Genomic DNA, 27,193 nt, shown 5'->3' on the forward strand with positions numbered 1-27,193 from the left:
CAAGAATGAATAATAATTTATTCTTACAATGATGCAGAATCACATAAATAAATTAATAAAATAAACACAGGAATACAATTAGAGGATAAACTACAAAAATGAATGAATATATTCTCTAGTAAATAACTACAATGATGCAAAATAAGATAAACCTCTAAAGATAATAATAATAATAATAATAATTCATTTGCCAAAAACAAAATTACATTATAAAACTTACTATAATTTAAATTATACAATATAATTCGAATAATTTAAGTTTTTTACAATAGAACAAAATAAATATTACTTGTTGGCACAGCCGGCAAGGAAAACCTGAACGCCTGCTGCGAGTTCAAAAGCTGAAAATTAACTATTACATTCGTGGAGACAAATAAAGAATAAAAAATATAATAAGAATTTCGGTTTTAAGACAGAGTACAATTGATGAATATTCTGTGATTTTACATAATTGTGGTTGTTATACATATATATTTGGTTATTAGAATTTATACTTTAGGTAATGAGAAGTAAATGTGCTGTTTAGTCCAGTGATTTATTTCGTTTAAAAGAGTTTTTGTGATTTTATTACTGATGAATTTGAAAGGAATTTTATTAGAAAGTAGATTATAGTAGTATGTGAACTGGTGTCTACATACAGATAGTTTTATTAGATTGGCATTAAATGCATTTGTAGTTGCTGGACGGGTAAGGTAAGGCGTTCTTCTGGACTCAAGATGTTGAAAATTTTTATTAAGGTACAAGATAGTTCTAACAACATAAGTTTGTCTAAGTGTCGGTACATCAAGGTCAACAAATAATTGTCTACTAGGGTATAGTCCTGGTTTACTTAAGGCTGCTCTAATCAAATGTTTTTGTAAACTATTTATTATAAAATAAAGACTGAAATAAAGAGTTAGAAACACCAATTGGAGGATAAACTACAAAAATGAATGAATTCTCTATTAAAATAGCTACAATGATTTTTAAACTGAAATTCATTCATGAAATGAATATAGAAATACAGAGTTAGTTAAAATCTATTGAAGGTAGATTCTAATTGATATGTATGGAAAAATTCCTTGACACTGAGCTGAATAACTAACTGGAAGAAGCTATAGCATAAAGAGAAGACAGCATAAGATTGATTGATTGATTCATTTATTTAATTTCCTTTGCCAGGTCTCAAGAGACCTATGGCAAACGTAAAATTACAGATATACTTTGCAAACGCAAATCACAGAGATGAAGAAAAAACAAAAATTAAAAATATAAATAAAATTACTACATTCTTTTTTGAGTAGTAGAATGATAATGTTTTTAAAATGAGGCCTGAAACTAATACAAAAATAATATACATAGTCTGTATAATAAGTAACCGGACTGACCTCAGGAAATTTTTTATGGGCAAAATATGTACAATTTTTCATTAGATATCTTCAAAGTAGTCCCTATTGGAGTCGATAACACGCTGATACCGGATTTCCAAATCCCTGAACGCTCCCTGGAAGTTGGCAACCTCTATGCTGTCTAGAGCCCTCGTCGTAGCACGTTGAATGTTTTCCAGAGTCCCGAACCGCGTCTCTTGATCTTGGGGAACAAAAAGAACCGGTGGTGTCATATCCGGGCTGTAAGGAGGATGTGGCTCCGTTACCCTCGACTGTTTGGCCAACTGCTGGGTGACGAGCAGGGCAGGTGTGCGATGGAGCATTGTCGTGATGGAGGATACACGAATCGGCAATCCCCGGACGGACTCGATGAACCTGGGCGGTTAGTCAACGGAGCACCTCTCTGTAGTACTGGTCGTTTACAGTTTGGCCGGGTGGTACAAACTCTTTGAACAGCTTCTACTGTTTATCATCAGCCTGTTGTCGCTCGCCGCCATCAGCACACTCTGCAAAAACAGCTACCGACCGCTTGCCTTCATTCACGAACATTATTTTACCCTCGTTGGTCCAAACATTTCGTACACCATACTTGGTGATTGGCTGTCTCTGTAGAGAGCCAACCGCCTCTTGGTAAAGTATTCACGAATCAGGACGCCGCTTCCCGCCAGTTTGCGCTTCTGCGAAAACACCAGCGTCCGAGCATTGAAGCTGGAGAACTTGACAAAGATTGGACGGGGTCGTGGATCAGCAGGTCGCATACGGCTGTCACGATACGATTGATCGATTAGTTGCTTATCGATATCCAGTCCCATTTTAATCTTTATGATATCTATTTCACATTGTCCGTGTCTTCACTGCCACTTTCCGCAATACCGAGAATTGTATTATTGAATAGGACGGGATCTGAACCCATTTCATTAGATCAGTTATTTTGATTTTTAATTAATAATTAACGCCGCGAAAATACCAGTGGATGCCAAAGTGGGAAGCTATTTCAAAAAGGTAGGTGACTACTGAGTCATTGTTCTTAAATTTTTTCATAACCACAAACATTGAATCCTCATTAGCAGCAAAGCGAGTAGCCCCTGAAATATTCATCTGATTATTATTATTTCGTAATTTCTAATTATAATTTTAATTTTGTAATTAATATTTATTGTTTTGTTTTAAATATCAAAACCTGTACGATCTTTTCTTGTGTTTTTTATCATTTTCCCACTCTTACATATTTGGTGAAGGCATATATTGCTTACATATTTGGTGGAGGCTTCTCCCGCCGTCCATATCGTGCTTACAATATCTTATCAACTAGAATAGAGATAAGTGAATCGTCTTTTAAAGTACTTGACACAGTTACTTTGATTGCATCCAAGAAATCAGAAGAAAGTCCAAGTCTTCCAGTATTAACGACCGGCTTATCGCGCCTGAAGCAGCGCCGGCTGACTTATCCTTACCCTTGCCCTTACCTGCTTTGGATCCTGTCGCTTAGACAGGAGTAGACATATTCACTGATATAAGGCGACTCAAGCGATGTATGAAATGTTCAATAAATGAAACTTGAACAAAACACCTACACTAATGACTTGACAATTTTCAGATCTCTAACCCATCAAGAACTGCACAAAAAACAACAAATTATGAGAGCTCAAACAAACGTGACCTCTCTCTCCAACAACTCAGCTACTACTAAGAAGATATCCCTTGGAGAGCATTTATGTTCCAGGTAACTCAAGCCGATAGTCCTAGTAGTTCTTTTTCGTGAAGCTATGTGACGCTGGTAGTCTCTCTTACTGTGCCGTTCTTACACTCTCACCCCAACAAACCAGTAATCATAGACAGTAGAAGACAGTAATCGTTTTGAGGTAACAAAAAATCGGCTTGAAATTCGGAACATAAACGACCTATACCATGAGATATATATTCTCATGCTATATTTTCTCTTATATCACCATAACTTTTATAGTATCACCATTTAATGATACAGTATCACCATTTAATGATACAGTATCACCATAAAATGGTACAGTATCAAAATAAAATGATACAGTATCACCATAAAATGATACAGTATTACCACACATGATACCGTATCAAAACAATATGAAACAGTATCATCTCAATATGATACAGTATAAACACAATGTGGAACAGTATCATCTCAATATGATACAGTATGAACACAATGTGATACAGTATCATCTCAAGTAGATACACAACACCAACATTTGATATAAAACTTCCAAACTTTGAATGAATTCTCCAAACAATGGGATAACTTCTTACGCTATCGTTTCTATCGCTATCTATGAAGTTAATCACTTGATGTGATGTATACGTCTGTAGAAAAGCCATACAGTATCACCACACATGATACAGTTTCATCTCAACATGATACAGTATCAACACAATATGATACAGTATCATCTTAATTTGATAAACAACACCAACATTTGATACAAAACTTCCAAACTTTGAATGAATTCTCCAAACCATGGGATATCTTCTTATGCAATTTCTTCTCTATGGTAACTTCTAAACTTCACTTGTGTACTTTGATAAAAAGGCCACCCTGGAGACCAATGCATTAATTATTGGAAGGGTTCATCTAATAGATAGACAGTAGTTTTATGCTTCCATATTATTATATCACTAGCCGTCAGGATCGCTTCGCTCGCCATATCCGACTAGCCAGGGGGCTCCGCCCCCTGGACCCCCGACTGGATCGTCCAGGAATGAGATCAGCAGGCTCGCTTCGTTCGCCTGCATTTTTCATTTGAGCATTTTTATCATATGTTAGGACAATCCAGTCGGGGGTCCAGACTAAACGTCTGGCTAAACGGATATGGCGAGCGAAGTGAGCCTGACGGCTAGTAATATAATATTCCCAGGATTGAAGTAGCAGTGCCCAATCAATTATTCCGCGATAAATGCATTTAAATCTTCAACTTGGTGCCAACCTAACAAAGTCAACTCAACTTAATGCCAACCTGACAAAATTATTAATTTAGTTGCCAGTTAACAACTGTTTCGAAGAGGTACTCTATCTAGATTATAGTTCGATAGTAGCATATGATATGGAAATTTCAATTATAATTCAGAGATTGGGAGAAGAAGATATACATGCTAAAAGACGAACTTTAAACCCTTAAAATAACCCTTAGAGTTAAATATTGCCAAAGATTTCTTAGTGCGCCTCTAAAGGGCCAACTGAACATACCTACCAAATTTGAACATTTTTGGTCCGGTAGATTTTTAGTTCTGCGAGTGAGTGAGTGAGTGAGTCAGTCAGTCAGTGAGTGAGTGCCATTTCGCTTTTATATATATATAGATTTTGGCTTATATGTTGAATGGATCCCACTCTTTTCACAAATAACAGCCCAAAAGCCTTCAAGCTACTTACTTGATGGGATGTATTCGTCTGTAGAAAAGTTCGAACAAAAGCAGAAATCCGAGAAACATTGCGAGTTCCGCTCGGAAAATCAAAATGGCCGCTGCCGACAGCCAAATAAACGCTGAGTGTTTTCTTCTTATCCAGCAATGTAGTGCAACTAGAACTAGAAAACAAAAATAAAATATTAGAATAATTCAAACAGAATAGAACAACATAACTAGCATGATGTCAGTCCATTACAAGAGTGAACTGGTGCTTCCTGAACATAGCCCCACCTCTAATACAATAAAAAGATTATCTCATCTTATCTTAATTTTCTCAAACTAAGTGAATCTAGTAACCTCTTAATTCAGGAACATAGCCACCTCTAATACAATAAAAAGATTATCTCATCTTATCTTATCTTAATTTTCTCAAACTAAGTGAATCTAGTAACCTCTTAATTCAGGAACATAGCCACCTCTAATACAAGGCCCCGACCTACGATATTGCAACGTCGCAGCGTAGGCCTAGAATCTAATACATGATTGGTGAAATTGATTCTCTTCGCCCAATAGGAGACCTGTTTCTAAATACAGTAGTGGGGATTCCCCAGTCGAGAGACCAGATTACGTTTCGGAGGACACTTTGCTAGGAGCACTACGAGAGTAAAGATGTAGTCATATGTTTCCCCTTTTTGGGCAAGTTTATAAGTTCATATAATTAATTAATGTAGAGCTAGTCATTTTTATTAATGTTTAAATTTCTAGTAGTGCCATGTCCTGAAAGGTTTAATTGTGTTTCTTCTTCATGTACGAATAATTGCTTCTTCAAATAACCGCTAAGGTACGTAAAATAAGGTTAAAATATAATTTAGGGAAATTAATTAATTGAATCTTCAATCAAAAGATTTTATCAACAAAGCCTGTTATTTTTCAAGTTAATAATATTGATTGAGAATAATCCTTTTGATTTTATTAGTGATGGAAGATACTTATACATTTTTTCTAAAGAAGTATAGAAAGTTTTCAGTTACGTTACATTTGAGTTATTGTTTCTGGAGATATATTATCGTAGAGTATTGCTGAAAGTCAGGAAGATAGCCTTTAAATTGGAATGAAATTTTAAGATTATGTTCATATTGAGTTTATGACATTTTATAATTTTATATTTTTCAGACTCTGTTTTCTTATGTCATTAAGGCTTTCGAATGATTTAGTAAATTTTTATGATAGAAATCTTAATAGACGAAGAAGAAAGTTTTTCTTTTCCATGAAATTAATATTAATAAATGTTGGCTAGCGTACAAGTTTCCAACAATACTAGTCGAGCTACTATATGAAAAATTATATTTGATTCGCAAACCAAACGAAAAATATCATATAAGTTAGCATCATTTCAATCTAAATTATTCCTTTCCTAAGAGTATTATATCAATTTATATAAAAGTTAACATCATAATTAATGAAGTATTCATTTTCTAAAAGCATTATATTAATTTATTACGGGTGTTTTCATAAAAGTTGCATTGTATATATTAATGACACTCTGGCAAGTAAATCCGTTTTAATTCAATTTTGAGAATGAAATCAGAACGTCAGGATAAAATCTAAATTAAATAATTGAATAAACTCCTGTTTTAGCTGTTGATGAATTGTAGGAAGAGTTAGAAATTAATGCTGTAATACATTTATTTACAGCGGTTCATGTGTGTCCCCAAACCAACTTCTTGTACTACCACCCCTTTGGTTCCGCAACTTTATGTAACACCGCTTCAAGACACCCGTTCAGACGACAGGTCTAGGGACGTAAGAGGACGTCGCCGTCAAGCCAAATTCAACCGGTAAAAGCTCATCGCCAAAACAAGGTACTGTAACCCCGACGATAAAGCAACGTACAGACCAACGAAAGTGCAGTGTAGTGAAACAAAGGTTCATTCGAGAATGTCAATCAAGAGTGGGGATTCAAAATTATTATGAAATGGGTTATATGGGTTACTATCGACGAAACTTGGGTTCAACGGGCTTTTCTTTCTTGAGTAATTTTATGTTGAAATTAACTTGTTATTTGATGACTGATATTGTTTGGTTTTGTGACGTATTGCTATCTAAAAGGGGATAGTGATGCGCCCCCGAATCAGATGAAGAATGTCAACAAAGTAACATGAAATTGTTGTTTCTGTTGTTCGATTTTAGTTGCCAATGTTTATTCAAGCTGTTTGTATTTTTCAATTATTTCAAATTGTAGTGTTATTCTATAGTATAAACCTATTAAATCAGGCATGGCAAGATTAATTGAAGTTTTCTTGACTCTAGCCCGTTCACCTGCATGAATTAGGTATAGACTCAGGTCTTTTCTAGATGTGTCGGCCTATTTCTAAATTCTAAATTTTATTCAAAATTATCTTCTTTATCATCTTTAAAAAGTGCAGGCACACAACTGCGCCACTGCTGCTGAATGTTTAGCGAAAGGCACACATTTGAATGAATTCTCCAAACCATGGGATATCTTCTAATGCAATTTCTTCTCTATGGTAACTTCAAAACTTCACTTGTGTGATAAAGTAGCCACCCTGGAGACCAATGCATTAATTATTGGAGGGGTTCATCTAATAGATAGACAGTAGTTTTATGCTTCCATATTATTATATCACTAGCCGTCAGGATCGCTTCGCTCGCCATATCCGACTAGCCAGGGGGCTCCGCCCCCTGGACCCCCGACTGGATCGTCCAGGAATGAGATCAGCAGGCTCGCTTCGCCTGCATTTTTCAATTTGAGCATTTTTATCATATGTTAGGACAATCCAGTCGGGGTCCAGACTAAACGTCTGGCTAAACGGATATGGCGAGCGAAGCGAGCCTGACGGCTAGTAATATAATATTCCCAGGATTGAAGTAGCAGTGCCCAATCAATTATTCCGCGATAAATGCATTTAAATCTTCAACTTGGTGCCAACCTAACAAAGTCAACTCAACTTAATGCCAACCTGACAAAATTATTAATTTAGTTGCCAGTTAACAACTGTTTCGAAGAGGTACTCTATCTAGATTATAGTTCGATAGTAGCATATGATATGGAAATTTCAATTATAATTCAGAGATTGGGAGAAGAAGAATATACATGCTAAAAGACGAACTTTAAACCCTTAAAATAACCCCTTAGAGTTAAAATATTGCCAAAAGATTTCTTAGTGCGCCTCTAAAGGGCCAACTGAACATACCTACCAAATTTGAACGTTTTTGGTCCGGTAGATTTTTAGTTCTGCGAGTGAGTGAGTGAGTGAGTCAGTCAGTCAGTGAGTGAGTGCCATTTCGCTTTTATATATATATAGATTTTGGCTTATATGTTGAATGGATCCCACTCTTTTCACAAATAACAGCCCAAAAGCCTTCAAGCTACTTACTTGATGGGATGTATTCGTCTGTAGAAAAGTTCGAACAAAAGCAGAAATCCGAGAAACATTGCGAGTTCCGCTCGGAAAATCAAAATGGCCGCTGCCGACAGCCAAATAAACGCTGAGTGTTTTCTTCTTATCCAGCAATGTAGTGCAACTAGAACTAGAAAACAAAAATAAAATATTAGAATAATTCAAACAGAATAGAACAACATAACTAGCATGATGTCAGTCATTACAGAACTGGTGCTTCCTGAACACAGCCACCTCTAATACAATAAAAAGATTATCTCATCTTATCTTATCTTATTTTCTCAAACTAAGTGAATCTGGTAACCTCTTAATTCAGGAACATAGCCACCTCTAATACAATAAAAAGATTATCTCATCTTATCTTATCTTGATTTTCTCAAACTAAGTGAATCTAGTAACCTCTTAATTCAGGAACATAGCCACCTCTAATACAATAAAAAGATTATCTCTCTTATCTTATCTTAATTTTCTCAAACTAAGTGAATCTAGTAACCTCTTAATTCAGGAACATAGCCACCTCTAATACAATAAAAAGATTATCTCATCTTATCTTATCTTAATTTTCTCAAACTAAGTGAATCTAGTAACCTCTTAATTCAGGAACATAGCCACCTCTAATACAATAAAAAGATTATCTCATCTTATCTTATCTTGATTTTCTCAAACTAAGTGAATCTAGTAACCTCTTAATTCAGGAACATAGCCACCTCTAATACAATAAAAAGATTATCTCATCTTATCTTATCTTATCTTGATTTTCTCAAACTAAGTGAATCTAGTAACCTCTTAATTCAGGAACATAGCCACCTCTAATACAATAAAAAGATTATCTCATCTTATCTTATCTTAATTTTCTCAAACTAAGTGAATCTAGTAACCTCTTAATTCAGGAACATAGCCACCTCTAATACAATAAAAAGATTATCTCATCTTATCTTATCTTAATTTTCTCAACTAAGTGAATCTAGTAACCTCTTAATTCAGGAACATAGCCACCTCTAATACAATAAAAAGATTATCTCATCTTATCTTATCTTGATTTTCTCAAACTAAGTGAATCTAGTAACCTCTTAATTCAGGAACATAGCCACCTCTAATACAATAAAAAGATTATCTCATCTTATCTTATCTTATCTTGATTTTCTCAAACTAAGTGAATCTAGTAACCTCTTAATTCAGGAACATAGCCACCTCTAATACAATAAAAAGATTATCTCATCTTATCTTATCTTAATTTTCTCAAACTAAGTGAATCTAGTAACCTCTTAATTCAGGAACATAGCCACCTCTAATACAATAAAAAGATTATCTCATCTTATCTTATCTTAATTTTCTCAAACTAAGTGAATCTAGTAACCTCTTAATTCAGGAACATAGCCACCTCTAATACAAGGCCCCGACCTACGATATTGCAACGTCGCAGCGTAGGCCTAGAATCTAATACATGATTGGTGAAAAGGATCAGCTGGTATTTTTTAAAATCTTTTTCACCAATCATGTATTCGATTCACACAGGCCTACACTGCGACGTTGCAATATCGTAGGCCGGGGCCTTGTATTAGAGGTGGTTATGTTCCTGAATTAAGAGGTTACCTCACTTATAGTTTGAGAAAATTAAGATACGATAATAGTTATTTGTGCAACTAGTGCGCAAAGTGACAGTTTGCTGCACCGAAAGAAACGTTTACGCCCGAGCCGTAGGCGAGGGCGGAATGGTTTCTTGAGTGCAGCAGAGGAACTTTGCGCACGTATTTCACATTAAGTTTTTCCTACAGTTACCATTCAATATGAAAAGTGAGTAATTATGGGTAAAATTGCCTGAAATCCATCAAATGTTTTTCTGTGTAATTTTATTATTGATAAAAACCTTAATCCTAAAATCCTAAAGTCCTCGTTGTCCTTGGTTATAATATATAATGTAATAATTAGCGCGTTGTGCTTGGTTGCACCTCTGCTCACTATAGCAGCCACAGCAGTCACTGTTACCAACTTCATTTTGATTTTGCTGCACTGTTGCTCCATATAACCTACTTAGTATTTTGCGTTGCCATGTTGCAAATCTGGAGTGCAGAAAAATTTTTCCCGCACTAGAGCGGAAAAGTGATTCTTTGCGTTCTGTAATCAGTGCAGCAATGGCCACTTTTCAACGTAACTGTAGGAAAATAATATTTTTGTTCAACACAGTACACTACAATATACAGTTAAATAACGTCAGTTCTTAATAAGTAACTATCTTATGCTGATAGTGAATGTTTTTGTGATTTTTCTGGCTTCAAATTTATCAAGTTTTTTAATATTTTTCAATTTATTAATGCATTTTCAAGTGTAATAATAATTTGTTTCATCTTTCTGATCAACCGAGATACAAAATTTGTAGTATAATGTATATTTGGACTGTAAATTTTTGTGATCTTTATAAAAGTGTTTTCATAACCTCATTTGGACTATTTTATCAAAATTAGGGAGAGAAACAGTTTTGGGTTTATCCTGTTGATTCTCTCCCAATCATTAATTTGATGTTGTGATTAAGGAATGTAATAAATGTAATGTAAATGTAACAATAATAGGTTCACAATAAAAAGCACACATGGAAGAAAAGAGAAGACCTACTCACAAACTAAGCTACCTTCTACCTCTAAAATCCTTCACACTGTAGTAGGCTTGTGAAACCAGGAATTCATACACCTTACTCTACAATATACATTTAAATAACGTCAGTTCTTAATAAGTAACTATCATATGCTGATAGTAAATGTTTTTGTGATTTTTCTGGCTTCAAATTTATCAAGTTTTTTAATATTTTTCAATTTATTAATGCATTTTCAAGTGTAATAATAATTTGTTTCATCTTTCTGATCAACCGAGATACAAAATTTTTAGTATAATGTATATTTGGACTGTAAATTTTTGTGATCTTTATAAAAGTGTTTTCATAACCTCATTTGGACTATTTTATCAGAATTAGGGAGAGAAACAGTTTTGGGTTTATCCTGTTGATTCTCTCCCAATCATTAATTTGATGTTGTGATTAAGGAATGTGATAAATTTAATGTAAATGTAACAATAATAGGTTCACAATAAAAAGCACACATGGAAGAAAAGAGAAGACCTACTTACAAACTACGCTACCTTCTACCTCTAAAATCCTTCACACTGTAGTAGGCTTGTGAAACCAGGAATTCATACACCTTACTCTTGAAAATTTTTATATCAGACAAGGACTGCAGCTCGATAGGTAAGTCGTTAAGGCTGTGCAAAGGCTAAAAATAAACTTCTACTCGTGATATTTTTCCAAGTTTTTCGATTTGTATATCATCAAGCTATCAAAATGATAAAGTTTTCTCAGGAAAACATTTTATTCGATCATTTCTTTTTGAGATATGACCGAGTGAAATTGAATTTTTGGGACAGAACATTTCAAATTCGGTACGATATAAATCCATGAGATTTAGAGAATGGATTCTACATGGTATTGTTTATCTAGTAAAACAAAAATTTCTTAAAATATCAATTTTTGGAAAAGTTGATTTATTTGGTTTAAACCTCCTATTTTGGAGGTTTAAACTTTCCCAGAGTTTAAACTGATACTGCGCAAACGGAATTTCAGTTTAAACCAAAAAATATCCAGATTTGGTTTAAGCTTTAGCTTAAACTTACACTGTGCAAACGCCCCTTAGACGAAGTTTAAACCATCTTAGACCCTTACACAATTTAATGTTTAGTAAATTACCTAGTGGTAGAGCCAATATATTAGGCAGCGGTCTACTGAGGTAGAACATGAAGTGGTACTGCGACATGGTGATCAGAATGAACCACTGCGCCGTTCCGCGTCCAAACACGTTCTTCACTGTCAAATGGAACCGGTGGAACGCCAGCAGAACTGACAGACCTAGGATTGACCGCACTGCAAACAGAACAAGGAATGGCTGAACAAGGAATAATATCAAGGTACAATTTAAGTGGAACAGTTTTGGGCTTTAATGCCCGGTTGCAGAGTCGTCACATAAAGTTAAAATCAGGCATTCAACTTATTTATGAAACCATACAAAGACCTTAAAGAGATATAGACCCACAATGCCTATGCCTTCCCAATGATAGCTCTTACATGAAATTGAAGGCCGCCATTGGGGCATTTTAGCACGATATATATATATATATATATATATATATATACAAAGTAAAATTGTGACGGAAGATATTGCTAAATAATTAATAATATTGGAGAAAGACGCTTGGCTATCAGCAATGCTAGCCGACCGCGGAGATAAGGAAGGTACCGATGGCGCACCATCTTCCGCGCATCAAGTCGATTTCCACCGCCTCTGGCGGCGGCTCAACTCCATCCCCTCCACTTTGGGGGAGTATTTAAGGCCGGACGAGCCCCAGACCACAGCATTCCGCTCACAAACCTTCCTGCTCCTGGTACAGCGGCCCGTTGGCTGCCGTACGTCCCCGACCTCCTGCCCTGGTACAGCGGCCCCTTGGCTGCCGTACGTCCCTAACCTCCCATCTCCCTAGGGCACAGCGGACCGTTGTCTGCCGTCCCTGTCCTCCCATCTACCTAGGGCACAGCGGACCGTTGTCTGCCGTCCCTGACCTCCCATCACCCTAGGGCACAGCGGACCGTTGTCTGCCGTCCCTGTCCTCCCATTTCCCCAGGGCACAGCGGACCGTTGTCTGCCGTCCCTGACCTCCCATCACCCTAGGGCACAGCGGACCGTTGTCTGCCGTCCCTGTCCTCCCATTTCCCCAGGGCACAGCGGACCGTTGTCTGCCGTCCCTGACCTCCCATCACCCTAGGCACAGCGGACCGTTGTCTGCCGTCCCTGTCCTCCCATTTCCCCAGGGCACAGCGGACCGTTGTCTGCCGTCCCTGACCTCCCATCACCCTAGGGCACAGCGGACCGTTGTCTGCCGTCCCTATCCTCCCATTTTCTTTCTGTGCAGCAAACTGTCACTTTGCGCTCTAGTTGCACAAATAACTATTGTTCAACACAGTACACTACAATATACATTTAAATAACGTCAGTTCTTAATAAGTAACTATCATATGCTGATAGTAAATGTTTTTGTGATTTTTCTGGCTTCAAATTTATCAAGTTTTTTAATATTTTTCAATTTATTAATGCATTTTCAAGTGTAATAATAATTTGTTTCATCTTTCTGATCAACCGAGATACAAAATTTTTAGTATAATGTATATTTGGACTGTAAATTTTTGTGATCTTTATAAAAGTGTTTTCATAACCTCATTTGGACTATTTTATCAAAATTAGGGAGAGAAACAGTTTTGGGTTTATCCTGTTGATTCTCTCCCAATCATTAATTTGATGTGATTAAGGAATGTGATAATTTAATGTAAATGTAACAATAATAGGTTCACAATAAAAAGCACACATGGAAGAAAAGAGAAGACCTACTTACAAACTAAGCTACCTTCTACCTCTAAAATCCTTCACACTGTAGTAGGCTTGTGAAACCAGGAATTCATACACCTTACTCTTGAAAATTTTTATATCAGTCGTTAAGGCTGTGCAAAGGCTAAAAATAAACTTTCTACTCGTGATATTTTTCCAAGTTTTTCGATTTGTATATCATCAAGCTATCAAAATGATAAAGTTTTCTCAGGAAAACATTTTTTTCGATCATTTCTTTTTGAGATATGAGCGAGTGAAATTTGAATTTTTGGGACAGAACATTTCAAATTCGGTACGATATAAATCCATGAGATTTAGAGAATGGATTCTACATGGTATTGTTTATCTAGTAAAACAAAAAATTTCTTAAAATATCAATTTTTGGAAAAGTTGATTTATTTGGTTTAAACCTCCTATTTTGGAGGTTTAAACTTTCCCAGAGTTTAAACTGATACTGCGCAAACGGAATTTCAGTTTAAACCAAAAAATATCCAGATTTGGTTTAAGCTTTAGCTTAAACTTACACTGTGCAAACGCCCCTTAGACGAAGTTTAAACCATCTTAGACCCTTACACAATTTAATGTTTAGTAAATTACCTAGTGGTAGAGCCAATATATTAGGCAGCGGTCTACTGAGGTAGAACATGAAGTGGTACTGCGACATGGTGATCAGAATGAACCACTGCGCCGTTCCGCGTCCAAACACGTTCTTCACTGTCAAATGGAACCGGTGGAACGCCAGCAGAACTGACAGACCTAGGATTGACCGCACTGCAAACAGAACAAGGAATGGCTGAACAAGGAATATATCAAGGTACAATTTAAGTGGAACAGTTTTGGGCTTTAATGCCCGGTTGCAGAGTTGTCACATAAAGTTAAAATCAGGCATTCAACTTATTTATGAAACCATACAAAGACCTTAAAGAGATATAGACCCACAATGCCTATGCCTTCCCAATGATAGCTCTTACTTGAAATTGGAGGCCGCCTTGGGGCATTTTAGCACGAGATATTGTATATATATATATATATATATATATATATATATATATATATATATATATATATTTGTAATACTGTAGATCACAAAGGCATTGGTGGCATTGGTATGTAATAATCTCATGGGTTGCCCCCTCAATAGCGGATTTCAATTCCAAGTACGACACTAGCGCTGCATGTGAGTCTATTCATCATCAATTCTATAGTATGATTTTTACTCCAATATTGGCGTATGAAGGAGGCTCCTTTTTCCTTTTATATTGATAAATTATTTATTAATTTTTGAGAAAACATAACAACAGGTCAATGTAACTTACTGAGCGCGAGATCTACTGTTCACAGAGCTACTAGTTAATAGAACAATGGTTGAAAACTAATTGCATTTGTATCTCAACAATTAAGAACTTGTTAACTATTTTAAATCCCTGTTCACTTCCATATAGAATTTAAATGCTTGGTTCATGAACTACAAATATTTCTATAAACTATTTCACACCTCAATATTGGCCGAGCCACATGAAGCGGGTTTTTTGGGCGTTTTCAGACTAGTCGGAAGCGCAGGAAGTTCTCTGATTGGCTGATTATCAGCTGATTCCCGAATGCCAACCTAATCAGCCAATCGGAGAGCTTCCTGCCCTCCCGACTCGTCTGAAAACGCCTGAAAAAACCGCTTTGTGCCGGTTGCACGAAAGCCAGTTAAATTTTAATCGTGATTAATTCCACGAGAACCAAGGTCTTTTCAAAAAGGCTTCCTCTCATTGGTTCTCTTGACATTTATCACAGTTAAAATTAAACCGGCTTTTGTGCAACCGGGCCTTTGTTTTTGAACTAATGATATTTGATCAAGAGCAGGTTTCCGAGCTCGGGATTTAGCTAAGTCCTAGACTTTAAACAGCTGGAGTCAGAAAATTGGCTTTCCAAAACAGCTTTTATAACAGTAGTAGCAGTTTTTATTTTCTCATTTCTATAATTGGAAACGTTTTTCCTTGACGAAATTAGACATACCTAAATAATTCATAGCTGAAACTTTACACTATTTTCTCTTTATTTTATTTTGTGTTCAATTTTCTAGTTTTTCGAAATTTAATTCATACGTGACTATGACAATGACTGCGACTACTCCCCGTTTTGGAAAGCCAATTTTCTGACTCCAGCTGTTTAAAGTCTAGGACTTAGCTAAATCCCGAGCTCGGAAACCGGCCCGTAATCATTATAGGAAATCTCAAAAATATAGAAAATGTATCTTTCCATCAACGTTAGGAGGCAATTGATTATAATACTACCCGTTCAAAAACATCGAACATCTTGAAAATGTATCTTTCCGTGAACGTTGTAGACAGTTGCAGCCAGACCTGATAACAGCGCTCACACTCACATTCCGGGACGACACGTCACGGTACGATAGGACAGAAAGCTCTATGCTTATTTGGGATTTTTTCTAGTCATTTTAAATTGATAAATTATTTATTAATTTTTGAGAAAACATAACAACAGGTCAATGTAACTTACTGAGCGCGAGATCTACTGTTCACAGAGCTACTAGTTAATAGAACAATGGTTGAAAACTAATTGCATTTGTATCTCAACAATTAAGAACTTGTTAACTATTTTAAATCCCTGTTCACTTCCATATAGAATTTAAATGCTTGGTTCATGAACTACAAATATTTCTATAAACTATTTCACACCTCAATATTGGCCGAGCCACATGAAGCGGGTTTTTTGGGCGTTTTCAGACTAGTCGGAAGCGCAGGAAGTTCTCTGATTGGCTGATTATCAGCTGATTCCCGAATGCCAACCTAATCAGCCAATCGGAGAGCTTCCTGCCCTCCCGACTCGTCTGAAAACGCCTGAAAAAACCGCTTTGTGCCGGTTGCACGAAAGCCAGTTAAATTTTAATCGTGATTAATTCCACGAGAACCAAGGTCTTTTCAAAAAGGCTTCCTCTCATTGGTTCTCTTGACATTTATCACAGTTAAAATTAAACCGGCTTTTGTGCAACCGGGCCTTTGTTTTTGAACTATTGATATTTGATCAAGAGCAGGTTTCCGAGCTCGGGATTTAGCTAAGTCCTAGACTTTAAACAGCTGCTTTTATAACAGTAGTAGCAGTTTTTATTTTCTCATTTCTATAATTGGAAACGTTTTTCCTTGACGAAATTAGACATACCTAAATAATTCATAGCTGAAACTTTACACTATTTTCTCTTTATTTTATTTTGTGTTCAATTTTCTAGTTTTTCGAAATTTAATTCATACGTGACTATGACAATGACTGCGACTACGCCCCGTTTTGGAAAATCAATTATTTCTGACTCCAGCTGTTTAAAGTCTAGGACTTAGCTAAATCCCGAGCTCGGAAACCGGCCCGTAATCATTATAGGAAATCTCAAAAATATAGAAACTATGATATTTTTCTAAAATTTATTAAACATATTGCGAATGTAAGTGAACTAATTTCTGTTACCAGCGCATCTCTTAGAACTCGAATATGGATATGACACAAGTCAATGATTTATTTGAAGAGCATGGACTGTGTCTGCAGAACAAAGTTCTAATCACAAACAGATGCGGACAAGCTTTGCATATGTGTATTCTTTTCAGTTTGAATTTACTCTGTATGATAGAAATAGTTATTTGTGCAACTAGTGCGCAAAGTGTCAGTTTTGCTGCACCGAAAGAAACGTTTACGCCCGAGCCGTAGGCGAGGGCGGAATGGTTTCTTGAGTGCAGCAGAGGAACTTTGCGCACGTATTTCACATTAAGTTTTTCCTACAGTTACCATTGAATATGAAAAGTGGGTAATTATGGGTAAAATTGCCTGAAATCAATCAAATGTTTTTCTGTGTAATTTTATTATTGATAAAAACCTTAATCCTAAAATCCTAAAGTCCTCGTTGTCCTCCATTATAATATATAATGAATAATAATTAGCGCGTTGTGCTTGGTTGCACCTCTGCTCACTATAGCAGCTACAGCAGTCACTGTTACCAACTTCATTTTGATTTTGCTGCACTGTTGCTCCATATAACCTACTAAGTATTTTGCGTTGCCATGTTGCAAATCTGGAGTGCAGAAAAATTTTTCCCGCACTAGAGCGGAAAAGTGATTCTTTGCGTTCTGTAATCAGTGCAGCAATGGCCACTTTTCAACGTAACTGTAGGAAAAAAATATAATTGCTTATTTTAAACGAGAATGAACAGTTAATATTACAATATCGGGGGACCGAGCTTTGCTCTGGAGTGTAAAAGCATAGAAAATTTGTAACGAAAGATTGAATTTATAGTTTATATTTTATTTATTCACTTTCTCAGTCGTACAATTATTTTTACAGTTATATGAGGAGGCACAACAGGCTTATGCCCAAAACTGTACCTTTTCAAATGTATACTACAGTCCATATCAAAATCTAGTTTAACTACTATCACTCATCAAAATAACAATTTATTCACACTTCAAAAAACAAACACATCATCAATTACAAATAGATATACTATGAATTCGATGTAGAATGATATACTATGTTTGCTACAATATTTTTTGTTAATATACTATGTATCACTAACAGCATCTGAAGTAAACATGTTTTCTAAAAAAAGAGAAATAAACGAAAATAAGTTTCTCTTGCTGATTTTTTCTTCTCGAGAGATCAGCTGGATGATCCCATACATGCACTCGTTCACTCTCTTCCACTACGGTATCGATGGACGACAAAATTTCCAGCTGTTTTTCCAAGGACGTATTTATCCTTTTAATGTCCTTCAGCAAGTTATCTAAGGGTTGAGACCTAGTGCAATCGAATCTTCATATCATAAACCTACTTTGTTCCAAATTTCGTGAAAATCGTTAGAGCCGTTTTCGAGATCCGTTGAACATAAATATATATAAACCACATAACCATATAAATATATATACATACAGAAATTGCTCGCTTAATATAATAGGATCAGATATACTGGTATCAGCTATCCTCTATAGAAGACAGTGGCAAGGCAGAGAATCGGCGACGCTGTTCTTCTACCTTTCTCTACAGCCATTATAACGTCGACCTCACTTAGAGATCATAGAGATTATAATCAAAAATATATCTCATTAACCATCAACCATCCGCAAGAAAAACATGCAGCTCATGTACGGACATCATCTTTAGTAAAAGAAATAGAATTGAATAAAAACACAAATATGTTGTTAAATTCTACACTGTATTATTCGGTACACGACCATGGTTTCGTGTCCACACCGGTCACATTATAGTTATTTGTGCAACTAGTGCGCAAAGTGACAGTTTGCTGCACCGAAAGAAACGTTTACGCCCGAGCCGTAGACGAGGGCGGAATGGTTTCTTGAGTGCAGCAGAGGTACTTTGCGCACGTATTTCACATTAAGTTTTTCCTACAGTTACCATTGAATATGAAAAGTGGGTAATTATTGGTAAAATTGCCTGAATAATGTAGTAGTGTTTGAATGAAGGCTGTGTGCTGAATGTGGTGGCTGTCGGCTGTCGCTGTCATCCACTGTTGTCCTTGGTTATAATATCTAATACTAATAATTAGCGCGTTGTGCTTGGTTGCACCTCTGCTCACTATAGCAGCCACAGCAGTCACTGTTACCAACTTCATTTTGATTTTGCTGCACTGTTGCTCCATGTAACCTACTAAGTATTTTGCGTTGCCATGTTGCAAATCTGGAGTGCAGAAAAATTTTTCCCGCACTAGAGCGGAAAAGTGATTCTTTGCGTTCTGTAATCAGTGCATCAATGGCCACTTTTCAAGGTAACTGTAGGAAAAAGAAATAGAAATTACCATGAGATAGTATTTACTCACCTATATACTGAGTAATAAACTTGCTGATTCCCAACATCTGTATAATAATAAAGAAGGGCGACGACAGGAAGGAGACAGCTAGTGGACCAATAAATGTACGGGGCACCACCCCAGGAAACTCATGGTGGTCGTACTGCAAGCAAAATTGAAGTGAAATTATAAAAAAAATGGTATATTGAACATTAAACAACTTCTCACAAAATCAAAATCAAATTTATAAAAAAAGAAAAAATGTATAAATTGAACTGTAACAGCCCTTGATGGGGGTTGAAGATATCTTATTATTACTTCAAGGGAGACATGGGAACTGGATAGACAACATTGTATTACCTAAGGCCGGTTACAGAGCTCGACCGACCGTCAGTGCGTACGTCAGTCGCGCTTGTCTTTTCCATTGATATTCCATGTATCCGTACAGAGCAAGACTGACGGCACGCACGCGCACGGTCAGGACCATGCGTTTTATACAGCGTACGAAGACCATCGGTCAAGCTCGTGCGCATCCGTTCCATCGGTCGACTGACGCGCTATTGAAGCAAATAGAAGCTTTCAGAGCTGTACTGATCAGTAGCCCGATCGCAACATAACCAATGTGCTGACACCTCTGCCCTACAATCAGCTGATATTGAATTGAATAGCATAATGAATGAATTCAATTAATAGTGTCATATTTGAATTCAGAGTTTTTCTATACATTTCTTCAATCATTTCTAAATTTTTTATTGAGAAAATCATATATTATTAATATTATCTACATTTATTTGATCCGCGTAGCTTATAGTGACTGCAAGTATTCCCAATGAAGCTCGAAATAACTCATCAAAATTTCTGATGGACATTCTGAGGTAGTTGAAAAATGTATCTTCTTCAACCCCAAGCAATGATGTATATAATGGTACTAAATTCCCTTTGAAATGCTCTTTGGGCGACCATCGGGTGAACTTGATATCTACATCTTTTAATCTTTCGTTTACGAAGCACTGCAATTAAACAATCTGTAAAGGCGTCCATTTTGTGAGTCAGATAAACTGATGTATATGGTCAGGATGGTGCATACGCACTGACGGTCGGTCGAGCTCTGAATGTGTAAAACTGATTCATCGATGAGTACGGTCAGGATGGTACATACGCACTGACGGTCGGTCGAGCTCTGTAACCGGCCTAAAGAATTCCTCATTTATGCCAATTACTTGAAATTTAAAGAGCGAAATATGCAGTACATTTTATCAAAATATTATTCCTACAAAAACTACCTGCCAATAAGATTCTGCTAACTAGAAATTTTACTACAACAAGAATTTTACTAATTAGGGTCTCGGTCGGGTGAAAATGTTTTATTAGGAGCTAGAAATTTTGGCATTCACCCACAGCTATCACTCCCACTGGTAATCCCAAAACACAGGACACTCACGTATCTCATGATGCCGGAAAACTAACTTAACTTTTTGCAATATGATTTTTTCGCCACACTGCACAGAAAGCAGCTGTTTTCCAGTCCCTAAGTAGAACTGAAAGACATTGCTTGCAGACGACTCTCGTCTGACGTCAGAACATGCTTCTTTCCGGCTAAGGCCGGAAAGAGTACCCTTTCCGGCCGCTTTTTGAAAATTTTTGAAAATGTGTTTGGACAACTGTGCCATATGGTGCATTGTGTTCAGGAGGGTGAGATCGGAAATTTTCACCCCACTTTGAGTACCCTACGACGTCTGGTTCTTGAGATATGAGACATCAAAGTTTTCCCCCCTAATAAAACATTCTAATTCGATTTATTATTCTTATATAGCTGATGCCAAAAAGTTAGGGGGCTTCATGGGTCACATGGTGTAACCTACTCACAGCTGATGCATCTATTTATTGTCTCTTTTGATTTAAAAATCATCACCTAGGCCAAGCTAGATGATAACTCTACTTGACAACATCAGCTGTTGGGACGACAAGAGACCCACGAAACTGCCTAACTTTTTGGCGTCAGTTATACCTGTAGTGTGGCGAAAAATAACGTACGCGACTCTCTCAGAAAGTTGTTTACGGTATTCGGATAACATATTCCAGGGCTCGGCAAGCCTCGCCCGGGAAACTATCCTCATACCGTAAACACTAACTTCCTGTGCTTGTAGCGTAATATACTATTGATCCGCTCGGTATCTCGATTGTTCAACAACTGGAGGTTTTTCCGTCCGGAAGACTTCCCCCTCTACACGTCAGTGTGCCAGAAGGCCTAACTGCTGCTATTGGAAGAGTCGGTTCTCACGAGATTCGGCAAGCGGGTACTTGCCAGGTCTGCAGTATTCCTCTGTGAAAATATCTACAGGCTATCAAACATCCGCCGTGTCTTGCCTCGTGGAGCCGCCTCAACCGTGAGAACTAGCAAGTATCCCTGAATTTGCTGGTTCTCAGAGTCGTTTAGACATAAGTTAGCAGAATCTTATTGTCGCTGCAATAATACTACTTAATTTCATGTGGAACTGACAACATCGCTTTCATTTCACCTTGATATTTTAGCGTTTTCGACAAATTTATTGCCTTTGAAATAAGTTTTATCATCATACAAATAAAGTTAAAGTTCACATTGATATTTTTAACAAATTACTGTCTTTGAAAGTGGCATAAAATAGAGTTAAAGTTACCTCGCTCAGATTCGTTCGATGATGAAGAATATCGTGCATCGCTTGCAAGTTGAAGCTTTCTTCGACTTTGGTGTAGGGACAAAATATCAGATGGACGGCTGCAACAAGAAAAAGTGCCTGTTCCAACGCCATTTTCACTGAAAACAAATAAAAATTTTATAATTTTTAATGGGTATTATATTAGAGATTCATTTTTTTATTTATTCATACATTGAGTAAATCATGAATATGATTACAATCATAACTATCATAGTAGCGGAGTGAAAAACAGGCTTAGTCCCAAACTCATTCTATTCCTAAATAAGAATGGAGGGACCTTTGAATGAAGGGAATGAATGATACGAGACCATTTGAAAACGTTTTTGCTCATGCTCAGATATTTTGTGTAAATAAATTATTTTTTCCTACAGTACGTTGAAAAGTGGCCATTGCTGCACTGATTACAGAACGCAAAGAATCACTTTTCCGCTCTAGTGCGGGAAAAATTTTTCTGCACTCCAGATTTGCAACATGGCAACGCAAAATTCTTAGTAGTTATATGGAGCAACAGTGCAGCAAAATCAAAATGAAGTTGGTAACAGTGACTGCTGTGGCTGCTATAGTGAGCAGAGGTGCAACGAAGCACAACGCGCTAATTATATTCATTATATATTATAACCAAGGACAACGAGGACTTTAGGATTTTAGGATTAAGGTTTTTATCAATAATAAAATTACACAGAAAAACATTTGATGCATTTCAGGCAATTTTACCCATAATTACCCACTTTTCATATTCAATGGTAACTGTAGGAAAAACTTAATGTGAAATACGTGCGCAAAGTTCCTCTGCTGCACTCAAGAAACCATTCCGTTTCTTGAACGTAAAGAACGTTAAGAACGTAAACGTTTCTTTCGGTGCAGCAAACTGTCACTTTGCGCACTAGTTGCACAAATAACTATTTCCAAACTCGAGTTGTTCCTTTGAGGCTGTGCAAAAACTAAAAAAAAAAACGTTCTACTGGTGATATTTTCGAAGTTTTTCGATTTGTATAATTATCATCAATCAATCAAAATGAAAAAGTTTTCTCAGGAAATTTTTTTCCGATCATTACTTTTTGAGATATGAGCGCCTAAAGTTTAAATTTTTGGGACAGAACATTACAAGTTCGGTAAGATGTGAATCCATTAGATATGTAGGATAGATTCTCCCTGGTATTGTTGATCTAATGAAACAAAATTTTTTGATAATATCAATGTAACTTTTTGCCCTGCAAGTTATCTAAACAACTGGGAGATCTGAAAACACACGAGAAGAACAAGCATGGAGTAAGTAAAAAGTTCAAATGTAGCCAGTGTAATGCCCAATCAAATTACATCAGAAACATGCATCGCCATGAACGATTGAAGCATAACATTGACCAAAAATAGCTTTTAGTTGGTTAATTAAATAACTTTCTCAAAAATTAATATTTTCAGAAAATGTTTGTTTTACTAGATCAACAATATCATGAAAAAACCATCCATTGAATCTCATGGATTAATATCTTACAGAACTTGAAATGTTCTATGACAAATATTTAAACTTTAGGCGCTCATATCTCAAAAAGTAATGATCAGAAAAAATGTTTTCATGAAGAAACTTTTTCATTTTGATAGCTTGATGATAAACAATTCGAAAAATTTTGAAAAAAATCACCAGTAGAATGTTTATTTTTAGCCTTTGCAACAGCCTTAATACCTTCTGCTTCATCCATTACCCACTTATACGATCAATGGCGGCATAAAACTCAGTTTCAATACACGTAGCACAATTACATCTAATAAAATTAGTAGAATTGATGGTGATGTTGTGAAATCTCTCCATAATAAGAAAACAAAGATATTGTCAAATTTCACTAAAAATTTATTGAAAACTTCAAAACAGAACCATGATACAGCTTATGATGCATGCGTTGGTTAACTACATGAAACCATGGTTCTGTTTTAAAGTTTTCAATAAATTTTTAGTGAAATTTGACAATATCTTTGTTTTCTTATTATTACAATTACATCTATTCAGATGCCAGATCCAAACAGTGACCACTTTTAATAAGAATTCAAATTATCTCTCATGAATTCATTCACATTAGAAGTGTAAACATACCGTAACCGATTTTTGGACAATTTCTATCTAAATTAGAGAAAGGAACAGTTTTGGGCTTTGAGCCTGTTATTTTTTCCCCCCCAATCATTCGTAATTGAGAATGATATTGTATGTATCAATGTAGCCTATAAATGCATTGTAGGCTATTATAATATGCCTAGTGACAGAGCAGCTTCCTGGAGGTATGGTGGTTGTCTTGGAGGCGGCCTCATACAACTGCTTCACTCCAAGAGGCAGCTTGTTGAAGAATTGAAAGAAATGAAATAATTCTGAAATAATAAATGAAAAGAAAAGAAATAACTCATATCTAATCATGTAAATCTAATACCTATAACTGGCCTGCATCCATCAGTGGAGGCGTCTCCTGGGGACATCCAGCAGCTTACAGCGCCTGGTGTTGTGATAGTGGATGTCACTACGGTCAACCAGAGTATGCTGTATCCTCTTGACATATACCAAGCACAGGAGGATGTAATGGCTGATAACCCTCATACATCAAGGTAAGCAAAGATGGGCTTGCAGTGGGCGAGATGATCGCTGCCTGTTATGATTCTCACAACCCTCTTTTAGCCTCTGGACATCAGAGTGACCCCACAGGAGCAATATACAGGGTCTGTATAATCTATTAAATTTCATAATAAATGACAACACTACCCAACAATATTACTGTTAAAAATGTGACTAAAAAAACACAAAACCATAGAATGTAGAATTGACAATATTTTACAGTTTTCACTAGAAACAGAGATGTGGAATTTTTCCACATTAAGCTGGGTTTTCGTTTGTGCGCAAATGCCGTCGTTGACCACGACAGGGAGAGAATCTCACATTGGGTAGATTTCCATTTGTCTTAATAACCTATTAATATTTTCAATTATTTTTCAATGGAGGAGATTCAGTTTATACTTATGCACATTAAGCTGGGTTTTCGTTAGTGCGTAAATGCCGTCGTTGACCACGACAGGGAGAGAATCTCAGATTGGGTGGATTTCAATTCGTCTACATAACCTAAAAGATTATGTTCAATTATGTTTTAATGGGGCAGGTTGAGCTTATACTTTTTTAAACTTTTAAATGACAGTATTTTGATATTATTAAAAATGTTTATTTCTTTAATAATAAAGACGAATAATGAAAAGTTATCTGTTCAGCTGTTTTAGCACACTTGAATTTTGGACAGTATGAATATCAACAATGCTTGTCGTCGACGACTGCGGAAATTTACGCACAAACGAAAATGCACCTTTAAAGGTACGTTTTCGTTTGTGCGTAAATTTCCGCAGTCGACGACGATAAGCATTATTGACATTTATATTTTCCAAATTTCAAGTGTGCTAATGAAGTGTAGCTGATCAAATGAATGTTCATTATCTGTGTTTATTATTCAAGAATCAAAACATTTCTGATAATACCAACATATTGCCATTTAAAATTATAAAAAAGGAAAAACTCAACCTCCCCTATTAAAACATAATTGAACATAAAGTTTCAGGTTATTTGGACAAACTGAAATCCAACCAATCTGAAATCCTCACCCTCTCGTGGTCGACGACGGCATTTACGCATAAATGAAACCCCATCTAGGTGGAATGAAAGAGATGTTGTCAGTTCTATATAATTTCATGTGGAACTGACCACATCGCTTTCATTTCAACTTGATATTTTTTTTTTTCAAAGAAGTTATTGTTTTTGAAAGATATTCCATTTTCATACAAATAAATTTAAAGTTACCTCGCTCAGGTTCGTTCGATGATGAAGAATATCGTGCATCGCTTGCAAGTTGAAGCTTTCTTCGACTTTGGTGTAGGGACAAAATATCAGATGGACGGCTGCAACAAGAAAAAGTGCCTGTTCCAACGCCATTTTCACTGAAAACAAATAAAAATGTTATAATTTTTAATGGGTATTATATTAGAGATTCATTTTTTCATTTATTCATACATTGAGTCATAAATCATAGTAGCAGAGTGAAAAACATGCTTAGTCCCAAACTCATTCTATTCCTAAATAAGAATGAAGTGACCTTTGAATGAAGGGGATGAATGAGACGCGACCATTTGAAAACGTTTTTGCTCATGCTCAGATATCTTGTGAAAATAAATTCTTTTTTCCAAACTCGAGTTGTTCCTTTTAGGCTGTGCAAAGGCTAAAAAAAACGTTCTACTGGTGATATTTTTGAAGTTTTTCGATTTGTATAATTATCATCAAGCAATCAAAATGAAAAAGTTTTCTCAGGAATGTTTTTTCCCCGATCATTACTTTTTACTTTCCTTGCCCTGCTACCATAGGTAAGGAAAGTATTGCTTTCCAAAAAAAAATTAAGGTACCCCAATTTCAAGTTTTCTATACGTTTCAAGGTCCCCTGAGTCCAAAAACATGATTTTTGGGTATTGGTCTGTGTGTGTGTGGTGTGTGTGTGGGTGTGTGTGTGTGTGTGTGTGTGTGTGTGTGTGTATGTCTGTGAACACGATAACTCCATTCCTAATTAACCGATTGAGTTGAAATTTTAAACTTAAGGTCCTTATACCATGAGGACCCGACAATAAGAAATTCAGTAGAATTCAATTCAAGATGGCGGAAAAAATGGCGGATAATTACTAAAAACCATGTTTTCACGTTTTTCTCGAAAATGGCTCTAACGATTTTCTTCAATTTATACCATGGATAGCTATTTATAAGCCCTATCAACTGGCATAAGTCTCATTCCAGGGAAAATTTCAGGAGCTCCGTAATATTCTTGAGAAAAATGGCGGATAATGACTAAAAACCATGTTTTTCACGGTTTTCTCGAAAACGGCTCTAAAGATTTTCTTCAAATTCATATCATGGATAGCCATTTATAAGCCTATCAACTGGCATAAGTCTCATTTCAGGGAAAATTTCAGGAGCTCCGTAATATTCTTGAGAAAAATGGCGGATAATGACTAAAAACCATGTTTTTCACGGTTTTCTCGAAAACGGCTCTAACGATTTCCTTCAAATTTATACCATGGATAGCTATTCATAAGCCCTATCAACTGGCATGAGTCTCATTTTTGA

General features: G+C 36.2%; 1 protein-coding gene across 1 annotated transcript in view; it reads right to left on the bottom strand.

Moving 5' to 3' along the window:
* LOC111044467 (probable Dol-P-Man:Man(7)GlcNAc(2)-PP-Dol alpha-1,6-mannosyltransferase) overlaps nt 1-24,543 on the bottom strand; it is a 40,015-nt gene extending 15,472 nt beyond the window's left edge. The window contains exons 1-5 of the mRNA XM_039425538.1: nt 24,483-24,543; nt 22,030-22,166; nt 19,403-19,535; nt 14,179-14,352; nt 8,141-8,294 (exon numbers count right to left, since the gene is read on the bottom strand). Of these exons, the coding sequence (XP_039281472.1) occupies nt 8,141-8,294; nt 14,179-14,352; nt 19,403-19,535; nt 22,030-22,166; nt 24,483-24,528 (644 nt within the window). The 5' untranslated portion in view covers nt 24,529-24,543. The remainder of the gene's footprint in view (nt 1-8,140; nt 8,295-14,178; nt 14,353-19,402; nt 19,536-22,029; nt 22,167-24,482) is intronic.
* Between the last annotated feature and the right edge of the window lie 2,650 nt (nt 24,544-27,193).

Source organism: Nilaparvata lugens, chromosome 4, assembly GCF_014356525.2.
Source record: "Nilaparvata lugens isolate BPH chromosome 4, ASM1435652v1, whole genome shotgun sequence".
Lineage (NCBI taxonomy): Eukaryota > Metazoa > Arthropoda > Insecta > Hemiptera > Delphacidae > Nilaparvata > Nilaparvata lugens.